Below are 23,586 nucleotides of genomic sequence, written 5' to 3'. Positions count from 1 at the left end.
AATACAAACATTTCATATGGATCTCTGTATAATTTGAAGTATACGTCACTTACATGGTACGTAATAAAGCTGCTCTATGTATTTACTAATAAGAGAATAAGATTTGCATTACACCAATGATGTTCTAGTAAACAGATATGTTATTAACGCGCAAAAAGTGAAGACTAGAAAACGTCCTAATTGGGACGTTTGCCTTTAGTCGCTTTACGTAGTAATACATCATAATTACGTAATAATACGTTCTGCGTAATTAAAACATCTAGTTATCCCTTTTACTTATTGTTTTTATCAAGCTATCCTTTTTACTTGTAACGAAATGTAAAATAAACCTAAAAGGTCCTCGGCGCGGCAACTTTTTTCTGTTGTTTAGTATGGGTATAACATATCTGTTTATTAGAATATCGATTAATTTATGTGCATTGCACAATGAATTTGCAATAAGTACGAGGTTAAACATTTGAGTAACAAGTAACACCGAATATGAGTTGTATCGACATTGTTATCCGCATTTAATATACGTAATTTATAAAGCATTCAGAATTTATTTATTATGAAACTGATGAAATTATATGGCACATATATTAAATTATTTGTTGCAATTACTTATGTAGACGGCCTGCCTTGAAGAGGCTTCTAGCTAATGCAAATTTCAAGGCGCCTTTTCTTATTTGTAGGTTTATACCTCTTAGTATAACCGACAGATTTTTATTACGTAAAATTGTTACATACACAATAAGTTATTATTGTAAAATTGTTTTTCCTATAAAAAAGGATAGCTTCAGAAAATTAAAACGGCTTTGATATATTTTCCCATTTACTTTCCAATGTCGCTTAAATGGATAATCCAGTGCTGTAAGTGATAATATATTTCAATGAATAGTTTTGTGAATCCAAATCCAAACTGATAAAGTATAAAGTGTAAATTGTCATCTACCAACCGATTAATATTTACCTAATTGAGGGTTAAGCTAAACAAGCATGCTTATATTTAGACACTGTTTACCGCGTTTCACGTTGAACATTATTTTTAAACACGCATTGATCTATTCTCCTATGTAAATATATTTGAACGAAGAAATAATGTTGTCTTAAATTTTCGCGATTACACATTGAAATAAAACTGGCTATAACGGATTTGAATCGCGTATATTAATTATTTTTAACATCCCGACGTTTCGAGCACTTTACAGCGTTCGTACGAACGAACTAACGCACGAACGGGGATGTTAAAAATAATTAATATACGCGATTCAAATCCGTTATAGCTAGTTTTATTTCGAAGAAATAATATACGAAGCAGTAAGTTGAGGCATTTGGACCTATCTATTTTGTCTAATACTAGGGATCAGTTTCGATGAGGTCGTCGAGACATTAAGACTGGAATAAGTTCTGCTGCTTCGCGTCGCTTTCGAAATCGCTCCAGGCGTTGTTCAGCTCCATAAATATCATTTTCGCTAAGTTCTCGTTCGGCGTACCCATTTGCTGAAATTTTATTTAATGTCTGATGTAATTATTATCGTTAATTTAAGATTTATATCGAAACGGAAATTTTACAATGGTGTATAGTACGACACAACTAAGATGTCGCATCGGCAAAATTCGTAAAACCGATCACATCCGAATTAAGTACGCTATCCCTAAACCTTTAGAAACAATTATTAATTTAAAGTGTATAGAAAGTTTAGACTGTATTACCGAAATATATTTTCTTTTTCGGCTAGCATATAATAATAGAGAGTTTGTAATATTTTGACAGGAGCCTGTATAACGGCTCATGGGCTTTGTGCAAGTCCGTCTGGGTAGGTACCACCCACTCATCAGTTATTCTACTGCCAAACAACAGTACTCAGTATTGTTGTGTTCCGGTTTGAAGGGTGAGTGAGCCAGTGTAACTACAGGCACAAAGGGCATAACATCTTAGTTCCCAAGGTTGGTGGCACATTGACGATGTAAGGAATAGTTAATATTTCTAACAGCGTCATTGTCTATGGGTGATGGTGACCACTTACAATCAGGTGGCCCATATGCTCGTCCGCCAACTTATAACATAAAGGAGAAAGAAAAAAGAGGGGGGGGGGGGCGTGAAAATCTATTTAATGCAAATGTAGTCGAAGTGTAGTCGATTGTATTGGCGGTATACCTTATCGGGGTGCACGGCGAGACAGGCCTTGCGGTAGTGGCGCTTGACGTCGGCGGGCGAGACGAGTTGCGACATGTCGACGCGCGCCCAGCGGCACTCGGCCCACACCACGCCGTGCAGCGAGCACAGTAGCGCGCGGATGTTGGCCTTCTTGCCCTCCGTCTGTAGCGTCACGCACGTCTCATATGGTCACACTTTCATGCATTCATTTAATGCACGTATCATTTTCAGTTTAATAATAATTATCAGTACTTCAATGACAAAGCATCGCAAACATCATCCACGCTCCTGCATAGAAAGATTAACACTCCCAAGGGAAGAAGGAGGTAGAGGACTTATTGACATAACCAACCTTCACAACAGACAGATTAATACGTTAAGAACATTCTTTTATGAACGCGTAGATAACTCGGAATTTCATGAATCAATAGTAAACGCAGATAAAAACTTTTCACCCCTTAATTTATTAGACAGAAACCCTCAACTAAATGAAAAATTAACGGATAGTAAAGACAAGATAAAAACTTGGCTCCAAAAGGCCCTACATGGAAGACATCGCTCTGACCTACAGCAACCACATGTCGACATAGAAGCGTCGAACGCATGGCTGAAACGAGGCGATCTTTTTCCAGAAACTGAAGGTTTCATGTTGGCTATCCAGGATCAAGTTATTGACACTAAAAACTACCAAAAATATATCATTCGTAGATCCAACATCAATGACACCTGTAGACATTGCCATAGCAGCCCAGAAACCATACAGCATATAACCGGCGCGTGCAAGTCTATAGCACAAACGGATTACAAACACCGCCATGATCAAGTTGCAGCCATAATACACCAAAACTTAGCTTATAAATATAAATTAATTTCTGAAAAAGTACCGTACTACAAATATAAGCCACAATCAGTGCTCGAAAACAACAGCTATAGGATATACTGGGATAGAACTATAGTTACTGATAAAACCATTTACAACAATAGACCAGACATAACAGTATTAGATAAACAAAATAGTTCAGTTTATTTAATAGATATAGCAATTTGCAACACCCATAACTTAAATAACACTTTTACCGAAAAAATATCTAAATACACTGATTTATCCATAGAGATAAAAACACAATGAAAAGTTAAGAACACCAAAATGGTACCTATAGTTCTATCCTCCACTGGAGTCATACCTCACACTCTCCATACCAGTCTGAAATTACTAAATATCAATAATTCTACTCTCACACTTTTACAGAAAGCCGTAATTTTAAATACATGCCGCCTAGTTAGAAAATTTTTAGGCTAACTCCCCTAGCTATGCACTTGGCTCAGGCCCGTGCACAGTTATAGAATCCTTTTTTCAGTAAAGAAGAGAATTAGCTATGCTAAAAATATAATAATAATAATAAATAACTTTATTGCACACATAATACAATCAAAGAAAATCACACAGATACAGCAAGAAGCAAACTTAACACTAACATACAAAGCGTGCAAAGGGCGGTCTTATCACTGAACAGTGATCTCTACCAAACGACCCTAAAGAAAGAAGCTTGCAAACTCAACGGGCTAGTGCAAAATAAATCACAACAAAGCAATATAAAAAAGTAAAAAGTAGTTTAAGGTAATTGAATAAGATTTTTCACTATATCATATTAAAAATTTCATATTTAAATAGCGCGCAAAAACGCTACTTGGACAATATGGCGCTTTAATGCGGTCGGTGACGTCATTTTTCTGTATTTTAACCTGTGGTATATATAGTAGAAAAGCAAGGTTTACAAGAAAGTGACTTCATCATAAGCCCGGCCAATCAGGAGCGTTTTGTGACAAACGTTTGAAAAAATATAATTTTATTTAGGGGTTTTTGAATAAATTAAGTAGTATTTTCAAGTTTCGTTAGTAAATAACCATTTTTAAACTCATAATATACACTGATTACAATAATTCCCAATTTATTTTCGCATTGTCAAATAGCCTATTTATAAACGACCCGTGCCGCACGGATTTAATTCTGTACTATACTACAATAGAAACTTCTAAAATTATCAATGTTTCTTTACTCTACTGTACATGTGTTATATTCAAAATACAGAGAGAGCGACTTTGTTTTAAACTATGTAGTAATAGTCATTATTCAATTGATTAATTTACCTCTTTAGTAATACGAGTACGTACCCATTCGTGTATTTTTAATTTGTCGGGATCCATTTCTTTAACCATTTCTTCTTTCCGCATGGCATTCATAGTCTTGGGCCCGGACTCGCGTTTGGCGAAGTCGTACCCTTGGCTGCCTAATAAATCGCCGAATACATCACCAGTCTTCTTAGTCTTCTCCTCTGCTGGAGGCTTTGTCGTCTCGAAATGAGTACGACTGAAAAAAAATATTAATACATACTTGACATTATATACATATATTTTTGCTTCATAAGCAAGATATTCCAAGTAATATTTTACTATACAAAATAGAGTATAGCGCGTGAAAACGCTGCTTGGAAATTATGACGTCATAATAGGGTCGGTGACGTCACTTGCCTGTATTGTAATCTGTGGGACATAGACTAGGCACACGAGGTTAACAAGCATGTGACATGATCATAAACCTGACTAATCAGTAGCATTTTGTGTCAATGTCAATGGATTTTTGTAATATATTACTTATTATTTTAAAATTTCGTTAATGTATAACCATTTTTAATCTCTTAATGTATACTGATTACATTTATTGACGGTTTATTTTTCGCATTGTCATATAGCCTATTGTCAAGATTGATTTTACCTGTAATCCGGTTGGTGTGCCGGCGACCTGGCAGGGGTATGCGGCTGATGCGCAGGAGTGTGCGCGGGGGACGCTCGGGGAGTCACCATGGGAGTGACCATGGGCGTAACAAGGGGAGTGGTCATGGGGGTGACAGCAGGAGCTGCTGGTAATCCCGCCCCTAGCATTCCGAGATCTGCGAAGGGATCTCGCTTTCCTGAAGCTTGTTCTGCATTCGTTTGTTGACGACCTAAAATTAACAAATTATTTTATTGCTTATGCATACCCACACAATATTCATATAAAAATAACGTGTAAACTATTTTTGGAAAACGAATTCACGTATTTCTTTATACGAAAATGTATTAAAATTTTGCTCAGACTGGGATTTTAAGTAATATAAATCACGTTTAACATGAATCTAATTTTCTCATCAACAACAAACAACAACAACAACAGCCTGTAAATACTAGCCTGTGGAATACACATGTGGCAGAATTTCCATGAAATTTGTCACATGAAGGTTTCCTCACGATGTTTTCCTTCACCGATGTGCACGAGATGAATTATAAAGAGAAATTATGCACATGAATCAGCGGTGCTTGCCTGGGTTTGAACCCGCAGTCATCGGTTAAGATGCACGCGTTCTAACCACTGGGCCATCTCGGCTTTTACTGAGCCATTTCGGCTTTCTCATCAAAATCTATAATAATGAACCGAATTTGATGAAATTTGGACTCCAAGAAAGGACATAGGCTACTTTTTGCCTAGCATATGATAACGAACCTCTAAAACGCAAGCGAAGCCACGGGCGACAACTTGTTAAATAAATCCACTGTTATTAATATGAGCAATAGGATAGTGTTTCAAATCTAGTAAAGAAAGAGCCAAGATGCCCCAGTGGTTAGAACGCGTGCATCTTAACCGACGATTGCGAGTTCAAACCCAGGCAAGCACCGCTGATTCATGCGCTTAATTTGTCTTTATAATTCATCTCGTGCTCAGCGGTGAAGGAAAACATCGTGAGGAAACCTGCATGTGACAAATTTCATAGAAATTCTGCAACATGTGTATTCCACCAACCCGCATTGGAACAGCGTGGTGGAATAAGTTCCAAACCTTCTCAAACAGAGAGGAGGCCTTTAGCTCAGCAGTGGGAATTTACAGGCTGTTGTTGTTGTTGTTGTAAAGAAAGTTACAAAATAGTTACCGTCATCTTTAACAGGCAGTGGAGTGAGGAGCGGCTCCTGCTTCGGCAGCGGGTCGTTGAGACCGAACGGGTCGAAGTTGTCGGTCGCGTTAACACTCACGCCGGTCGCGGTCGTCGTCGGCGGCGGGGGGAGGTCGCCGAATATTGACTCCGATGCAAACGGCTGAAATATAAGTTAGACTAGTCAAAAAAAGTTACTATTCTCAATGCGTTTTCTCAAATGTGTGTGGGTGTGTTAATATCGTGTGTTCTTTATAATTTTTAAGTATTCGGTCAAATAGTCAATAAAGTGAATCGGTTATCTGTTAAACATTGTGTAAAAATCCAATAATATTTTCAGTTGCCATTCTAATTAGCACCAAAAATAAAAGAATGGAATTATTACTTGTTAAAATTCAGGCAGTATATAAAAAATACGATTTAACTAACTTAACTAAACTTAACTTAAAAATACTTTTAAATGTTGAAAAACATTAACTAGTAGTAAGTATTTTGCCGGTACTTTTAGGCAGAATCTACTTTCCGCTCAGTGGGAGCTTCTTAATATAGTTGTTAAATGACTACTCAAAAGTCAAAAGCCTACTTAAATTTTTGAAAGTAATCAACCTATACAAAAAAAAAACTAAATTCACCTGCGGGTTATCAGTGACTTTACTACTCAGGAAGTCCCCGAACGACTCATCGGCGGGCTTCTCCAGCATGCCGAAGAAGTCGAACGAGTCCTCGCTCTTCAGCTTCTCAGTCTTCGCCCCATCAGATTTCGGTTCGGGCGCGGGTTGGCTCGCGATGTTGAGCAGGTCGGGGGCGGGCGCGGGGGGTGCGGGCGCGGGGGGCGGCGGGCGCTGCGGCGCGGGCGGGCGCGCCTCCGCCTCGCGCGACGGGAACTCCGCCGTCACTGGCAAACGATTTATCAGCTGTTAATATCTTTAATTGACTCATAAAAACGTAGTATGCAATTTAATAAACATAAAACCAAAATTATATATTATTTCACAAACATGCACTATACTGATATCGTTAAAGGTGTTGTAAATTATAGTAGCGGCACGCTAAGATGGCCGTTTTGACGTTTACCCGCTCATGAAGTTTCGTATTTAATAAATAATTACATCAAAGGAGCAAATTGTTGTTCTTTATTGTCAATAGTGACGTGCAGTTAGTCATAAAATCTCGAATGTGATTTCTAAACTACAAATATTAGGGTACCGCGAAGATAACTTTTTAACGATTATGAAATAAATGTGAAAATAGATAATATTTTAGAAAATGAACTGTGAGAGTGAAAGCAGCAGTATAGACGACTCCGATTAAATATAGCCACTAGTGTTTTTGGTTTCTTTTTTGTATCAATTTATTTCTTGTATGTAATGTGTTTATAAAGTTATTCATTCTAATTCCAAGTTTTGATTTAAATTGATTTCGTTCGAATACATTACTTAAATTTATTTTATATATATTTTTATTAAACCTTTTTAATCAGATACTACTTGCAAAAAAAAAACAAAAATTTGAATATATTATATCGATAATAAATTCACATTTCACATCACTTTTTTAATGTGTCAAAACGGCCATCGTATCTTGTCGCTAGTATAGTTATCAAAAATAAAATTAAACTGTGATATGATGTATGACAGAAGTTATTAAGCGTGTACTGATATTGCAATATGTTAGTAAATAAACGAGTTTGATTGCAGCTACACATGACAAACGTGTCTATACCACATCAATAACATACTTGTCGGTATGGCCGATGGGTCTCTTCGGAGATTAGCTGCGATAATATACACACAATAAATTTAAACATACTTAAATATATAAACAATTCACGTTATAAATAAATAGGTTTTAAATACATTATTATATCGTGTTATATTTACTTTTATTTTACATTCTAATAGGTAGACAGACTAACAGCCTTCCTGATGTAAGTAATCGCCACCATAGAAATTATTACAGTAAGGGGTATTTCCATTACTAATGTGATAACAAACTTGAAGTATAAGATATCATGTCCTTTGTACAGTAACACATCAATACGTATGCTGTTTGTGGCTGAATAAATGATAAGCGTTCAGTACATATCCAGTCAAACTTATACGTAGCGTTTAAATAGAGATTGTAGAAATGCAAATTTATACTTACTTACTCTTAAATATGATCTACGTATATTACCTATTATTGTATAGTACGACACAACTTAGGTTTAGCATCGGAAAATGCTATATATGCCGATTCACACAACCAATAGAAATAGCTCCCTATCGCGCCATTCGATGCTAATCGACGCTATAGAATCTCGCGTCAATTCTACTATGTCGACGTGTCAAATTAACGAATATATAAGGTCATATCACAAGTTATTACGTTTGTGTAAAGATCATATTCATATAAGAAATAAATATTGATTATTTGTGATAGCGTACTTAATTCGGATGTGATCGGTTTTACGAATTTTGCCGATGCTACATCTAAGTTGTGTCGTACTATATTTTATACATACGTTATACTAGTGTATATTCGTACTCACCGAAGTTGTCTATGGTCTCGTCCCTCTCGAGTGTGGAGGAGAAGAGCACGTCGGGCGTCCTGACGGGGTAGGAGTGGTCCTCCTCCCAGACGTCGCTGCGCGGCTTGCGGCGCTCCCCGTTCTGCACGACGAGGCTGATGACGACCGACACGTTGGACGAGAAGTGCTCGTTCACGGGGCCCGACTCGTCTATACCGTCGATTTCTGATCTAGATTTTTTAACGAATACTTAGTTCTTGCAACAATGAAAATGTTCTAAAGACATTATACTTCGCTCATGATTCGAATAAAATGTCTTTAAATGACTAATTACCGTGTTGCTGGGTTTGTGTAGAGGATAATGAAAGACACTAACTAGTTCACGATTTATCAACGAGACGGTACAATAGGCTATTTGACAATGCGAAAAATAAATTGTGATTAGAAGATTGCGGTTATTTACTAACGAAAGTTGAAAATAATACTTAATTCATTCAAAAATCCATTAATAAAAATGCATTTTTTCAAACGTTTGTCACGTGACACAAAACGCTCCTGATTGGCCGGGCTTATGATGAAGTCACTTTCTTGTAAACATTGCTTTTCTCCTATATGTACCACAGATTAAAATACAGGAAAGTGATGTCACCAACACCATTGCAGCGCCATATTGTCCAAGTAGCATTTTTGCGCGCTATTTAAATATATAATTTTAATATGATATTTTTCATATGCATATATGTACTAGAAATAAAAAACACAACTTTTAGTGGGTTCCTTAGCTTCTACTAAATAGTATAAAATATATTTTAAAAATCAGTCAAATAGCCTATTATACGGACTGTGACGCACTTCATACACACTCTGTTTTACATATGCAATGCTTCGACTTTTATACATGATATATGCCAAAGAATATGAGATACACAGATGTGAAATATTTTAGTCATAGAATATGTAACTTTACTAACTGTTTACTTTACTACCTATATGCAAATACGGCACAACTGATTTCCATATCAATAATTCTAGTAGGTACATTCTTCGTGACAACCACGTACTAAGATTATATTGAACAGGCACCCGTAATCATTGCCGGCAATTAATCTAATCGTCTATATTTCTGTCTATGTCTATGTCTATCTCTCTCTCTCTCTATATCTATACTCTATTCCAACTATACTAGATTTAATTGGTCCAGAGCTTGATTAATCTATGATATTCGCTAAAGATTTGCGAAAATTTGGCGCTTTGAACGTCGACGAAACTGTTATCGGAATTTCGGAAGTAAAATTAAAGTGGAAATAAGTTGTTTAGTGCAATAGAATTTTTTATAAATAAAGACATATCAATCATAAACTCTTAGTAGTACAATATAGCTCAGTTATTAGCAAAACCCATAAAATAGGCAAATCTACGGTTTGTTTAACTTTTTTCCTGTATCCATTTGAACAGGGTATATAGCAGGTACCTCGTGAACTTGATGACGTGCTGGTCGTAGTGCAGGAAGCCCGTGTGGAAGGCCACGGACAGCACGGGAACGCGCTGCAAGCGTCCGAGCTGATGGCGCACGTGCCACACGCACACCGACACGTCGCCCACCACCGAGCAGTCCAGTGGTAGCGTCACCTGCAACGCACCTCCATATTGGTGGTAGGCCTTTGTGCAAGCCCGTCTGGGTAGCTACAGTTATTCTACCGCTCGCGCCTGCCTATACTTGCTGATAGGGCTTTGTGCAAGCCTGGGTAGCTACCACCCACTCATCAATTATTCTATAAACAAAAGTACTCAGTATCATTGTGTTCCGGTTTGAAGGGGGTTGGCCATTAATCACATGATCTTTTTTAGCATTTTTTAACCCCCCCCCATTGGTGATACGTAGTGAGGTTTAAGATCCCCCCTCCCCCTTCTCAATAACACGTGTATTTTTAGTACATACAACGAATCTTAAAATTTTCTGAATATTATCTTAATTTAAATACAGGTATAAACTATAATCTTATTTTATTCTGAAATTAAGGACCATATTTAAAAATCACGCATTAGACGAAAAAATAAATACACGAGATATCTTACTACAACCCCCCCCCCCCTCCTTGTGTTATTTTCGTGATTTTTATCAAACCCCTCCCCCCCTTCCAAGCCTCACGTGATTAATGGACAACCCCAAGGGTGAGTGAGCCAGTGTAACTACAGCACAAGGGACATAACATCGTAGTTCCCAAGGTTGGTGGCGCATTGACGATGTAAGGAATAGTTAATATTTCTTACAGCGTCATTGTCTATGGGTGATGGTGACCACTTACAATCAGGTGGCCCATATGCTCGTCCGCCAACCTATACCATAAAAAAAAGTCACCTCCGCCATTCATTTGAACATCTTCCCCTACCTTTGTCTACCTTATGTTCCGTCTAATCGAGTCATCGTAAAATTTGTATATTATTTATAATACAATGTAACACACTTGAGTCGAGATGGCCCAGTGGTTAGAACGCTTGCATCTTAACCGATGATAGCGGGTTTAAACCCAGGCAAGCACCGCTGATTCATGTGCTTAATTTGTCTTTATAATTCATCTCGAGCTCGGCGGTGAAGGAAAACATCGTGAGGAAACCTGCATGTGACAAATTTCATAGAAATTCTGCCACATGTGTATTCCACCAGCCCGCTTTGGAATATGCGTGCGTATAATTCCAGCGTGGTGGAATATGTTCTAAACCTCCTCAAAGGGAGAGGAGGCCTTTAGCCCAGCAGTGGGAATTTACAGGCTGATGTTGTAATACACTTGTATTAACTTTTATGACATTTAAACTACCTTATTATCTCTAAAGTGACAGCTGATGTTTGTGTATGCCCTATGTGACTTTAAATACTCATATGAACATGCACAGAAGTCACAAACTTAATTAAGATTTGTAATAATGATAAGAAGACAAGTCAAATATAAATTTGAGAATACAACAGTTTAATACAGTTTCAAACACAAGTTTCATTAATGGCGGACGTCAGGATGAATCTCTAATCTATGGAAAGATACCACCATGTCTATAACTTTAGTATTTTAATATTTAAACTCCAATAAACATTCATCTTACCTTCCCTTCAGTCATCATAAACAGATGCATACTTTCATAATTTCTCAAAGGGGGTGAGACCAATCTGTCTTCGTTGTATACTTCTAAGAATGGTCGACAGCCATCCCTGAAATAAATAATTAAAACTTATTTGAAACACACAATTTTTTGCCGTTAGTTTTAAGGTACCTTCCTGACTGATTTGGCCACGGTTACAATCGAACAATTCTCAAGATTGACTAAATACCTCGTTACTGTGCATAGGTACTTGGTGGTAGGGCTATGTGCAAGCCCGTCTGGGTAGGTACCACCCACTCATCAGTTATTCTACCGCCAAACCAACAGTACTCATTATTGATGTGTTCCGGTTTGAAAAGTGAGTGAGCTAGTGTAACTACAGGCACAAGGGACATGACATCTTTGTTCCCAAGGTTGGTGCCACATTGACGATGTAAAGAGTAGTTAATATTTTTTACGGCGTCATTGTCTATGGGTGATGGTAACCACTTACCATCAGGTGGCCTATATGGTCGTCCGCAAACCTATACCATAAAAAAAATCGAACAATTCTTAAGATTGACTAAATACCTTGTTACTGTACATAGGTGTGAGTGCAAACACACATACAGTCAGTAAGTGTGTTCTACAGAACAATCCGATTATTTCTTTATGGCCCATAACTAACAGGGCAATAAGATTATCTCTAGGTTGTAAAAAATAATAATTACGTTTGTAATTTAAAAAAAAAGGAATAACAATGAACACAGTCTTCACAAAAAAGGCAAATAACACCTATTAATAATATATCTTTTTAATAATACAAAACGAACTCCACACATTAGTCATACACATATCCTTGTAATATTAAGCAAAATATATGTATTACTTACATTTAGATAGTACATATGTAATTTGATGACTGAAAAGATTATCTATTGATTTCCTTGATAGTTTTTCTCGGTTATTCCATTCAGGACCGAATGAAATGAATGAAAGCCGATGTAAAAGTGCTGGTTGAAGGTTTACCTTGCTTTCGTGAACAACGGAACGGGCTGTATCGTGAGTGATACCAGCGACACGGGCCTGAAGTGCGGGAGTATTGGCTCAGGTCTGAAACGAGAAAAGTTGACATTTTTATAACAATAGACTATTCTTTAAAAATAAACAATCTTGAATTATTAATATTTGGCGTATTATTGTATTGCTGGACTGATGTTGAGGATAATGAAAGTCACTAACTGGTTCACGATTTATTAACGAGACGGTACAATTATACAGACTGTGACGCACTTGATAGATACTCTGTTTTACATATGCAATGCTTCGACTTTTATCCATGATATATGCCAAAGAATATGAGATATACAGATGTGAAACATTTTAATCATATGTAGAATATGTGAGCTTTATCAATTGTTTATTTTAATACCTATGTGCATATACGGCACAATTGATTATTTACCTTATTATATTATTTAGGTAGTACAGATATCGGAGCTGGCTCGGGGGCAGGTTGATCGGAGTCCGCTTTACAGCGAATATTTGTAGAGCGTCTTCAGGAACCGACACCAACTTCGCGTACATCAGCAGCCCGCAGAGTAGAACGCAGGATCTGGATTTACCGTCCTAGACAACAATTTGATATTCATAATAACTTATCTCCAAAAAAGTATAGGATATATGTAAAACAATAATCTAAAAAGGAGATCGTCAAGAGGCTTACGGATAACATTAAGAACGTAAGAAATTCCTCTCAAAACCACATTGCCAAAAATTCAGACATTTTTAAGCCTAAGCCTGTCGAAATTTCAACGTGTTGAGTGGAGGTTTGACTCGCCAGGTCTTTGCAAGTATTTGTAAGGATATACGGAATGTGGACGCTTCCTACGTAACGTTGGATGTATTGAGTCAAGATCAACAATAGGCTGAGATCAGACAAATCGAGTTTCCGAGGATACTACTATTTTATATTTTTTTCCAGTCAATAGAATGTATTAGTAGTCTGTATTGCATGGCGGACAAAATCAGAAAAAAACGCACTGGAATCAATCGGAAATTCGATCGGTACAGTTACCTCAACGGGCTTTGTAATGGTTTATAAGGTACATGTGACCACATACATTACTCTGATCCCAATATTAGTCGCTAAAGCTCTTGTTTTATGGAAAATCAGAAGTAACGACGGCACCACAAACACCCATACCCAAGACAACAAAAAAAAATATTGAACTTTTTTTACATCGACTCGACGGAAAATCAGAAGTAACGACGGCACCACAAATACCCATACCCAAGACAACAAAGAAAACTAATGAGCTTTTTTTACATCGATTCGGCCGGGAATCGAAACCGAGACCTCGGAGTGGCGAACCTATGAAACCAGCGTACACGCTAATCGATCAGGGAGGTTATAACGCACCTGGCAGGCGAGCACGAGCGCGGCGCGGTCGTCCTGCGCGAGGTAGCGGTACATGCGCGCGAGCAGCGCGTACGTGGGCGCCAGCAGCGGCGCGCGCAGCTCGTCGGCGCCCCACGGCGGCGCGTCGGCCACGAGCTGGCGCCGCGGGAAGCGCGCGCGCGACTCCTGCGCCGCGAACACGCTGTACTTGCCGCCCGGGTGGTGGCTCTCTAGGTACAGCTGCGGACCAATCAGCGACGCGATTGCGTTTCAGATAAATCATTATTTCAGTCTTTGAAAAGTGTATAGTACGACACAACTAAGATGTCGCATCGGCAAAATTCGTAAAACCTATCACATCCGAATTAAGTACGCCATCCCAAATTATCAATATTTATTTCTCACGCGAATATGATATGATCTTTACACAAACGTAATAACTTGTAATATCATATGACCTAATATATTCGTCAATTTGACGCGTCGATTTACATGCACTTGTTTTCTCTGACGCGTGAATCTATAGCGAAGAATAGCGTCTTGTTCGGTTGTGTAAATCGGCAGTAATCGTTTTTATTTTCATTCCATTGCATTTTCCGATGATACATCTAATTTGTGTCTTACTATAATTGACTATTTTAATTGGCTGGAAAAGGTTTCAAATTGTTGCCGCTAAACAACAACACATTGTATTGTATTGAATATATTCAGTGAGTGAGTCAGTGTTACAACAGGCACAAGAAAGATAACATCTTATGCCCAAAGATAATGGCGGCTTGGCGATGTAAAGAAATCTTAATATTTTCTACAGCACCATCGCTACAGAACAAAATTTTGTATTGTTACACAGAGTAAGGTCACTACAGGCACAAGAAAGATAACATCTTATACCCAAAGTTAATGACGCCTTGGCGATGTAAAGAGTGTGTAATATTTCTTACAGCACCATTGTCCATGGGCGGTGGTGGTCCATGCAGTCATACGCCTAAATATATTATAGGGAGGGGGTCAAAAACTGGTGAAAATAGTCTTACGTAATAAATGAATGGCCCCATAGAACAAGAATTAATATGAAAAGGGATGTATAATATTGTATAGTCTATACGTACCCTTACGTCTTCGATATGATTAGTCTTATATGCACTCTCCAATAATTCTGACGGATACGACATCACTATCACTCGACTCGTTATATAGCTTATGTCGAGATCTGCACGCGCTATTGACCTACAAAATCGTAACTCAAGCTTAATAAATCGAATACATATCTTTATAAAAACATTCAGTATATTGAAAAGTACGTTATTAACTATCAGTTAACAAATATAAACACTTAAAATGAATTTAAAATACCATCGATTAAGTTTTACTAACATTCGCTCGACTCATTGTGCAGAATAGTAGATATTATTACTCATAGTAGTAGCAGTAATTAGTAAAGCGTAAAATTTGGAATATAACTTACTGCTGCACAGTCTGCATTACTTTGGACGACGTATCCTTTAAATTTTTCAAGAAGCTCCCAGCACCATCCTTAATAGATGAGAAGAGACCGCCGGAAGTGGGCGGGGCTTGGGGTAGCGGCGCGTGGTAGTGCGGCGCCGCGGGCGGGCGCGCGGGGGGCGGGGGGCGTGCGGGCTCCGGCGGTCTCGGGCTCACGGGCTCCTGGCTCTTTGGCACCGGGTCGGTGACCGCTGCAAGATAAAAGTAAAATATTTGGGCGGACTGTCATCGGAAAATATAAATGTGTAGTATTCTTTTTATTACCTTTTTAATTTAGGTATATTTCTCTATATTATTGATATAAATTGAAAAATAGTTTTGTGATATTAAAACAAAATTACAGTTTAAAAATTAATAGTGATAGAATTTGGTCTGAGTTCAGTGTTGCAAGTCTGTTAACATAAAAACACATATTCTATTTTTTTAACTCTATATTTATTTCTAACTTTAAATAAATCTTTACACTTTTACATTTTTTTTTTTCACTTAAAATCTAATAGTAACAAAAATATTGTAGCGTTTTACTTAAATAATTAGTGTTGGGTAAATATTGCATTAAATTTAATTCATGTGATGAAATATACAACATACAATATTTGTAGATTAAACCGTTGTTTCAATTCCAAAAACAATTTAAATTTAAGATTTTTTATGTAAATAATATTACGTTTTATGTTTTATGTTTTGAAATAAACGTCAAACTTTTCTCACATTCCTGAAACACCGTAATAAGTTACAAAAAATAAAATTAACGTGCTTTTAGGTCGCAAAATATTCTGCCAGTGTCAAGTATATCAATAAAGAACACGTTGCTTAATATTTTAACATTTATGGTACAATTCATGTGAATAGAAAAAATCTAAATTCAAAAAATAGCATATCACCGTTAAAAATATATACCAGTAGTGAGTCAACTCCGTTGCTTGATTGTGTAAGGAAAAACTGTATGAATGAAGAGACTGCACTTTACTACTCTTGCGGTACTGACAGGAGTATCAATGCAATTTGCAAGTATAACCTAACAAATAGCCTGTTGCATAACCGGAAAAAATCTGAATAAGCAACATTCGACATCGAACTGACGAAAATTGCATTTTTAACGTCGATGAAGATGTCATCGGAACTTTGATTGACTATAGATATAAGGTGGTTATAAGTAGTTCAGCGGAATAGTGATGTATTATATAATAATCCATTGGTAGAAAAAGCATATTATTCGATACAAGATTTTATAGATGAAAAAAAAAAGCGTGGAGTTATTACCTGTTGACTACCAAGCAGGATATATTAATTTCAATAATTGTATTTAACTAACATGACTTTGTATTTTTTAAATGTTAAAAAAGAGTAACTACTGAGTTTCTTGCCGGTTCTTCTCAGTAGAATCTACTTTCGGAACCGGTGGTAGCTTCACTTAATTGTAAGATGACGATTCAAAAGTGCTTGTAGAAGCCTACTCGAATAAAGTTTATTTTGCTTTTGATTTATAAACGAAATTAGTTAGATTTAGCAAATCTAACTAATTTCGTTTATCTTTATTCTTATTTCGTTTAGAATTTTATTTGTAAGCATTTCTTAATACTTACAAATTAATTTTGTTGATTGCACTTTTATAATGAAGCTATAAACTTTATTGATCATTAATTTAAATATATATATATCTGTCCGTCCTAATTTATTTAAAAGAAAAGTAATTACATAAATCGGCTTCCATTCTGTTTCACGACAAAGTTGATTCACTATTAGTATTTATCACATAAGACTTTATTTAAATTAAGCTCAATATTAAATTATGAATATAAAAATACAAAAATATTTTTTTTAATTACAAATTGTTATATTTTATCATGCTTTGCAGTACGAAGCCACAGAGTCAAAATTATTTGAGGAATACTTTCGAACTTATATAATATTCTCTATTTATTTTTTATAAAAAAGAATAAAAATGGTATTATTAGTTTTTTAATAAAATAGGTTTAGTGTAATAAATGCTTACTTTCCATTACTCAAAGGCCTGCGTGTTGGTTCGCATATTTAAAAAAAAATCTGTATAATCATTTTTTTCACATTAAGCCTCTTCAAACAGACAGTACATGCATCTCATTTTTAAAAAAATATTTTTATTTATTGGTTTTAATTTTTTTTTATTTAATTAACATATACCGTAAATATATTTTTTTCAATATATTACCAATTACAGTATATCTGCGAAGTTTCTTTTTTTTAATTTTATTACTGGCTGTTCGAATATGGACATTTAAAATGTATAATTTGAGCAGAATTAAAAAATAATGATCTCTGCATTAAATCTTTCATCGTTAATTTCAATAAGTCTCTCGGTTACCTCTGATTCTTATAGAATTATTTTATGAATACTGCTAATTTACCTGTTATAACCATTAATAGTTCTTTTAAGTTATATAATACATTTAAAATATATTGCTAGCAAAAAAAATCATTAAAATACGGTAACTAAAAAGTATCAAAACTAGTCAATGAATTTAGCATTATGTGTAGTACATTTGTTTGTATATTACAAAAAAAATACTATTTTCATTACTGCTTAAAAGCTTATTTAGTAAAAATCTTTGGAAATACAAAAGAGGACAAAATGTATTCACAGATAAGGTCACATCACATTGTTATGATAAATAAAAGATTTTTAAATGTTGCACAGCAAAACCTTCTTTATCACAAATACTTATTATTATATTTAAAAAAAATGTTTTCAACACAATTTCGAATTTACTAATAATATAAAACAAAAATAATAAAAAAAACAAAAATACTTGTGATTTACAAAAATAATTAACACTTACTTGGAAATTATTAGAAACTAATATTTTTTCATTCAATGTTTCAACAATATATATATTTTTTTTGTCTTTTAAGTGGAATGTTTAAAAACATCCTTACGTTAATACTACATTTGTCTAATTAATCGTAATTAATTATTATTGTCTAAGACCTAAATCTATAGGATTTTCATAAAAGCATTTTGATAAAATTATATATATATTTTCAAAACGAAATATAATAAATTATAATTTAAATTAAGATTCTTAATTTTATAACAACAAAAAAAAAAGTTACTTAAGCAGTAAAATAAAGTACCTCCCGCAAAAGCGCCGCACCGCAAAAATACATTTAGAATCGTGTCAAATTAACACAAATTGCTATTTGTTCCGAAAATAGTAACCACACAATTGTTAGACATGACCTTTCACCAACTGTCATGTCAATTGAAACTTATAACACAGATATATAACGATGACAAAGGCGTACGTTCGTTTATTACAAAAATAGAATACAAAAGTTTTTGACCCATACAAGAAATATAGGGACGAGTGTTATTTTGAAATCTAATAAATTCTCTTAAGTCACATTGATGACAGTAATTGCTTTCATTGTAAAATTGCTTTTATTACTTTGAATACAAAGTTTATTTTTAATTGTTATCGGAATGTTATATCTGCTTGCACCTAGCGTTTTGGAGCAAAATTGAACTATAAATGTTGTAAATAGTTTTTAAAGCATAACGACAATCTTTCAAGTTTTGGCACAAGTTTAGTTAAAGAGGCAGCGCGGCGCGTTATCGTTGTAGAATACTAATAAAAAAATCAATACTCATCATTGCGAGCATATCCATTATCTCTAGCAAGCTTTCAAGATGCGAGCGTTGTCCAAGTACTCATGCGCCACGTGTCATTTAAACGAGAAAACAATCGGGCATCCGAAAAAGTTGAAAACACCTAAAATGAAAAAGAAAACGTGATATGCATGGTGAAAGATCGAATCGTTTAAGTCACATGCCTTTACATCGAGTACAAACTACGACTATAGCTGAAAGAACTCTCATTAATGTCTGTACTTTATTAAAACAAAGCAAAGGCATGAGACTCATACTCGTTTATAAAGAAGAACATGCAATGAATTAGCTCATACTAACATAACGAATAAGCGACTAGTAAATAATTACATGCAAATCATATAAATAATAAATACGATTGGTGAATCTGTGTTGAATATCTTCGATTTTGATAAATAAGACTATAACTGTACTATAACTACTGTGTTCGTAATAATCTCTGTGAACATTTCATTGATCTATCAATGACAAATCTAAAATATTTTTTCCTGCAAATGAATGAATTATGTAATATTTTTATCTTATTAATTACCTAATAAAGTACATGACTATGTATATATAAGAAGAAATACTAGCAAACTTATAAATTACCAACACCGATATTAATAAAATTGCTGAAATTGTATCGTTAAACTTAAATGATCCCAAGCGTGTTGTGGTACCCATACATCATTTTATAAGCTGTATGACTTACGCTTATTTATAGAAGCAAACATTTAAAGAAGATAAACTTCTCTAATTTCCTCATTAAATACATATTATCATGATCAGTGTGGAGTAGAAATTATTAAGCTACCTATTTGCAACATCAAAATTAATAATGATTTTATAAATAAATCCGTGTGCTAGTATAGTAATCAAAAGGTCAGTAATATCTGAGAAATTGATTATGACAAAAATGCTAACTATACTATATTCATTAGAGTGACACTTTGGACGATCCAGCGCTGGATTTACAATCACTCCGGACTTATGGGCTTTCAACGGCGGTAAAATTAGGAAAAATTGAAAAATCTTTGCATGAGTATTTTTTATATTTATTATTATTTAGGCCACTTTATTTATTTGAAAATTGTTTAGGAAAATTTCCTCTTAAAACAATAATAGGGCAGCATTTTTGACAGACAAGAGATAGAATCCGAGAACAGTAAAATCAATCGTCTAAAAAAGGTACATTTCATGTACTGCCTTCATCTCTTCCACATTACCTTAGAAGTATATTATAATAGAACGTGTTTTACTTGTACTACATAACACCACCATCGTAAGGCATCTAGATCACACGATGTACAATTGTTATGTAAAGCTTTTTTCAGATGGTTTCTGCATAACATAAATCTTATTTGAATAGAAACCTTATCAGTATTGAACGCAAAAAAGTCTATTTCTACCTAATATATTTAAAACAAAGTAAATAGGTTCTTTCAGGAATCCCTATAATTTATAAAACAACTTAAAACTATGAGATATCAGTTAGTTTTGGGGGATCATGAGTATTGGGGCGGTAGACGATGAAGTAAAGGAAAAGCGAAGCAGGGGCACGCTAATCTGAAAGAGGATTTACAGGCACAAGTAGACAATAGGATTGTACGTAAGCACAGAGTAGTATGTAGTACGAAGAGCGTAAAGTTCATGAAAGCCCAGGCAACTTTATTTTCATGTGAATAACTCATCTCGTCCTCGGTGATGGAAGGAAACATCGTGAGAAAACCTGTTGTCTAATTTCAACGAAATTCTGGCACACGTGAATGCATCAACTCGTATTGGAGCAGCGTTGTGGAATATGCTCTTAACTCTTTCTCCTCCTCTCCCCTTGAGGAGACCTCAAGGGTAGAGGAGGCCTTAGCCCAAGAGTTTACAGTCTGTTAATAAAGTAAATTTTGGTAAGAGTCCTTTTTTATAATTTGGATCGCTTTTGATTGTATTTTTTGTTTTCCAGAAGTAACAGTAGATCGGCTGTTTGGTCCGAATGCTCCGTGCGGAGGAAGTAATCAAAAGGTGTTCCCTCTCACTTTTATCAGAAAAGTCTCAGTGCAGTCTAGTGTTACTTTAAAAAAAAAACAAATTAGACGGGTACTTTGCATCGAGGCATTTGAATGGAATATGTAAACGAATTTATCCCTTTTTATCGTGGCAGGATTCGGTTGTTTTAAGTGAAACAGAGTCCATTGGTCCTTGGCTTTAGTAAAGAAGATACTAAACGCACATTCCACCGAAAGAAAGGGGCATTTTGATTTTTCAATATCATATTTTAAGACTTATTAAATTAGATGTAGTAGGCCTACGCGCAATTAACGCCTAAACTTGCCATATTACCTTATAATTAACATCATCTACAATATTCAGGACTAATCAAGAATTTGAAATTAACAAATACCTACATAATTGTGACAAAGAAAAGGGACGACTTCATCGCAAGGGCCGAATTTTACTAACGCTACCCAAAAACGACGACGGAAACGAAGCGAGGCAGATACCAGAGCTATTCTATAACAAGAAACTCGAAATTCACCACAGAACACGAGTTTAAAATGTCAAAATGGTAAATGTGAAATTGACTGTAAAGTTTATTAGATATACGTATCAAAATGGCGTAACACTTTAAGTCAATACTCCGTCACATTCCGCGAGGGAGATACGAATTAAAATTTTACAGAATCGCACTGCAGATCTGTGTAAAATTATTTTGTATTTTTCGCTGCTTTACGACGATGATTAATTATGTAGTATTCATTGGATCGACGAACGAACAAACAAAAAATATTATTAAAAACTACAAAAACAACAGCCTGTAAATTCCCACTGCTGGGCTAAAGGCCACCTCTCCCTTTGAGGAGGTTTGGAACATATTCCACCAGGCTGTTCCAATGCGGGTTGGTGGAATACACATGTGGCAGAATTTCTATGAAATTTGTCACATGCAGGTTTCCTCACGATGTTTACCTTCACCGCTGAGCACGAGATGAATTATAAAGACAAATTAAGCACATAAATAAGCGGTGCTTGCCTGGGTCTGAACCCTCAATCGTCGGTTAAGATGCACGCGTTCTAACCACTGGGCCATCTCAGCTCATTCTATTAAAAAACTACATTCTGACGGAAATATCAACAATCTTCATTATTATACTAATTATCCTCTTATCGATTCCAATAACTTATAACTTCATATTGCTCGAAGGTAAAGGATATCTTGTAGCCTGCAAGAATTGAACCCTACATAGAGAACCAACAAACAGGGGTGGGGTTACATGGAATAAGCTCCTATCATTCTTCTTAACAAGAGTTGCTTTTGTTCTAGTTGTGTATGCCCACTTTTTCTCCTTTTGTTATAACTCCAACATCCCTTAGTCTCCTTATCATCGGATATCTTTCACACTAAGCATGTTAAAGAATGCCAAACGTGGCTCTTCAACTCTTAGACATTACGAGTAGATTAAATCACCGTCGGATTAAGCAAGTACAGTCAATGCATAAGGACCAAATGTACCTCATCGATTTTCTAACCTTTTTTAAACGTATTTTCACACACAGGCTGTATAGGCATACATCCACTAGTTACCTATATGAACACATCTGTTATAAGAAACTCATTTTCTTAATTTAATAAAGAAACCCTGAAGTAGACTGAATAACTAAATACCATGTGTTTTTACAATTTAACTTCTAAAAAATATGTAATTCGTTGAACAATAATGCAGGTTATTTAATGATAGTTATTAGTAACAACAGTTAATAGATAAACATAATCACCAATTAGAGTTATGTGCTTTCTGACAATGTTATATTAGTAAGCGTTTATTACAAGTGTTAGAACATAATTGATTAGTGTAGCGGTAGCTTATAATCTCAAGTGAATTTACCCGTGTTATGATATCCACGAATTCCCGAAAGTATTCCTCCTTTAAACTGCTTCAACTGTTTATAAATAAATAAAAACAAACCAATAATGATGATAATATATCCATTTATTTCCCTTTAACTAACATAATCATATAAATAAACAAAAAATAATAATAATTCTTGAATCATTTTGGCAATACATTTTTAAATGAACGATATTGCCAGTGTATAAAACGCTTGAGCGGTTTTAAAAGTATTACAAATTTATACTTTCCATTAACATGTATTATATTAATTTTATCACTGTTATTTATATTTTATATTGTCCTGGGAATTCATAAATCCATGATTTATGTTACCAATTTGTACAATATTTTCGTTTTTTTTTTTTTAATTATCTTAGCATTATATTTTAAGCCTTCGACTAGTTAAAATACACCAATAGAACGTGAATGGCCGTTAATACAAATTTTAAAAACAGTGCTGGAACCCAAGCCACCGAAAATGTTA

At 35.3% G+C, this 23,586-nt stretch overlaps 1 protein-coding gene across 1 annotated transcript in view; it reads right to left on the bottom strand.

The window, feature by feature from the left end:
* Positions 1–1,223: 1,223 nt before the first annotated feature.
* The window catches only part of LOC124530157 (cyclin-G-associated kinase), a 30,131-nt gene continuing 7,768 nt past the window's right edge, over positions 1,224–23,586 (bottom strand). Inside the window, exons 6-20 of the mRNA XM_047104147.1 lie at positions 15,550–15,778; positions 15,194–15,311; positions 14,106–14,324; positions 13,149–13,312; positions 12,713–12,796; positions 11,708–11,813; positions 10,083–10,240; positions 8,633–8,841; positions 7,841–7,876; positions 6,735–6,997; positions 6,103–6,265; positions 4,914–5,142; positions 4,313–4,508; positions 2,141–2,302; positions 1,224–1,482 (exon numbers count right to left, since the gene is read on the bottom strand). Coding sequence (XP_046960103.1) covers positions 1,372–1,482; positions 2,141–2,302; positions 4,313–4,508; positions 4,914–5,142; positions 6,103–6,265; positions 6,735–6,997; positions 7,841–7,876; positions 8,633–8,841; positions 10,083–10,240; positions 11,708–11,813; positions 12,713–12,796; positions 13,149–13,312; positions 14,106–14,324; positions 15,194–15,311; positions 15,550–15,778 — 2,447 coding nt within the window. The 3' untranslated portion in view covers positions 1,224–1,371. The remainder of the gene's footprint in view (positions 1,483–2,140; positions 2,303–4,312; positions 4,509–4,913; positions 5,143–6,102; positions 6,266–6,734; positions 6,998–7,840; positions 7,877–8,632; positions 8,842–10,082; positions 10,241–11,707; positions 11,814–12,712; positions 12,797–13,148; positions 13,313–14,105; positions 14,325–15,193; positions 15,312–15,549; positions 15,779–23,586) is intronic.

This window comes from Vanessa cardui, chromosome 6 (genome assembly GCF_905220365.1).
Source record: "Vanessa cardui chromosome 6, ilVanCard2.1, whole genome shotgun sequence".
Classification (NCBI taxonomy): Eukaryota; Metazoa; Arthropoda; class Insecta; order Lepidoptera; family Nymphalidae; genus Vanessa; species Vanessa cardui.
Note: the sequence above shows the minus strand (reverse complement) of the source record. Positions and strands in the feature narration are given on the sequence as shown.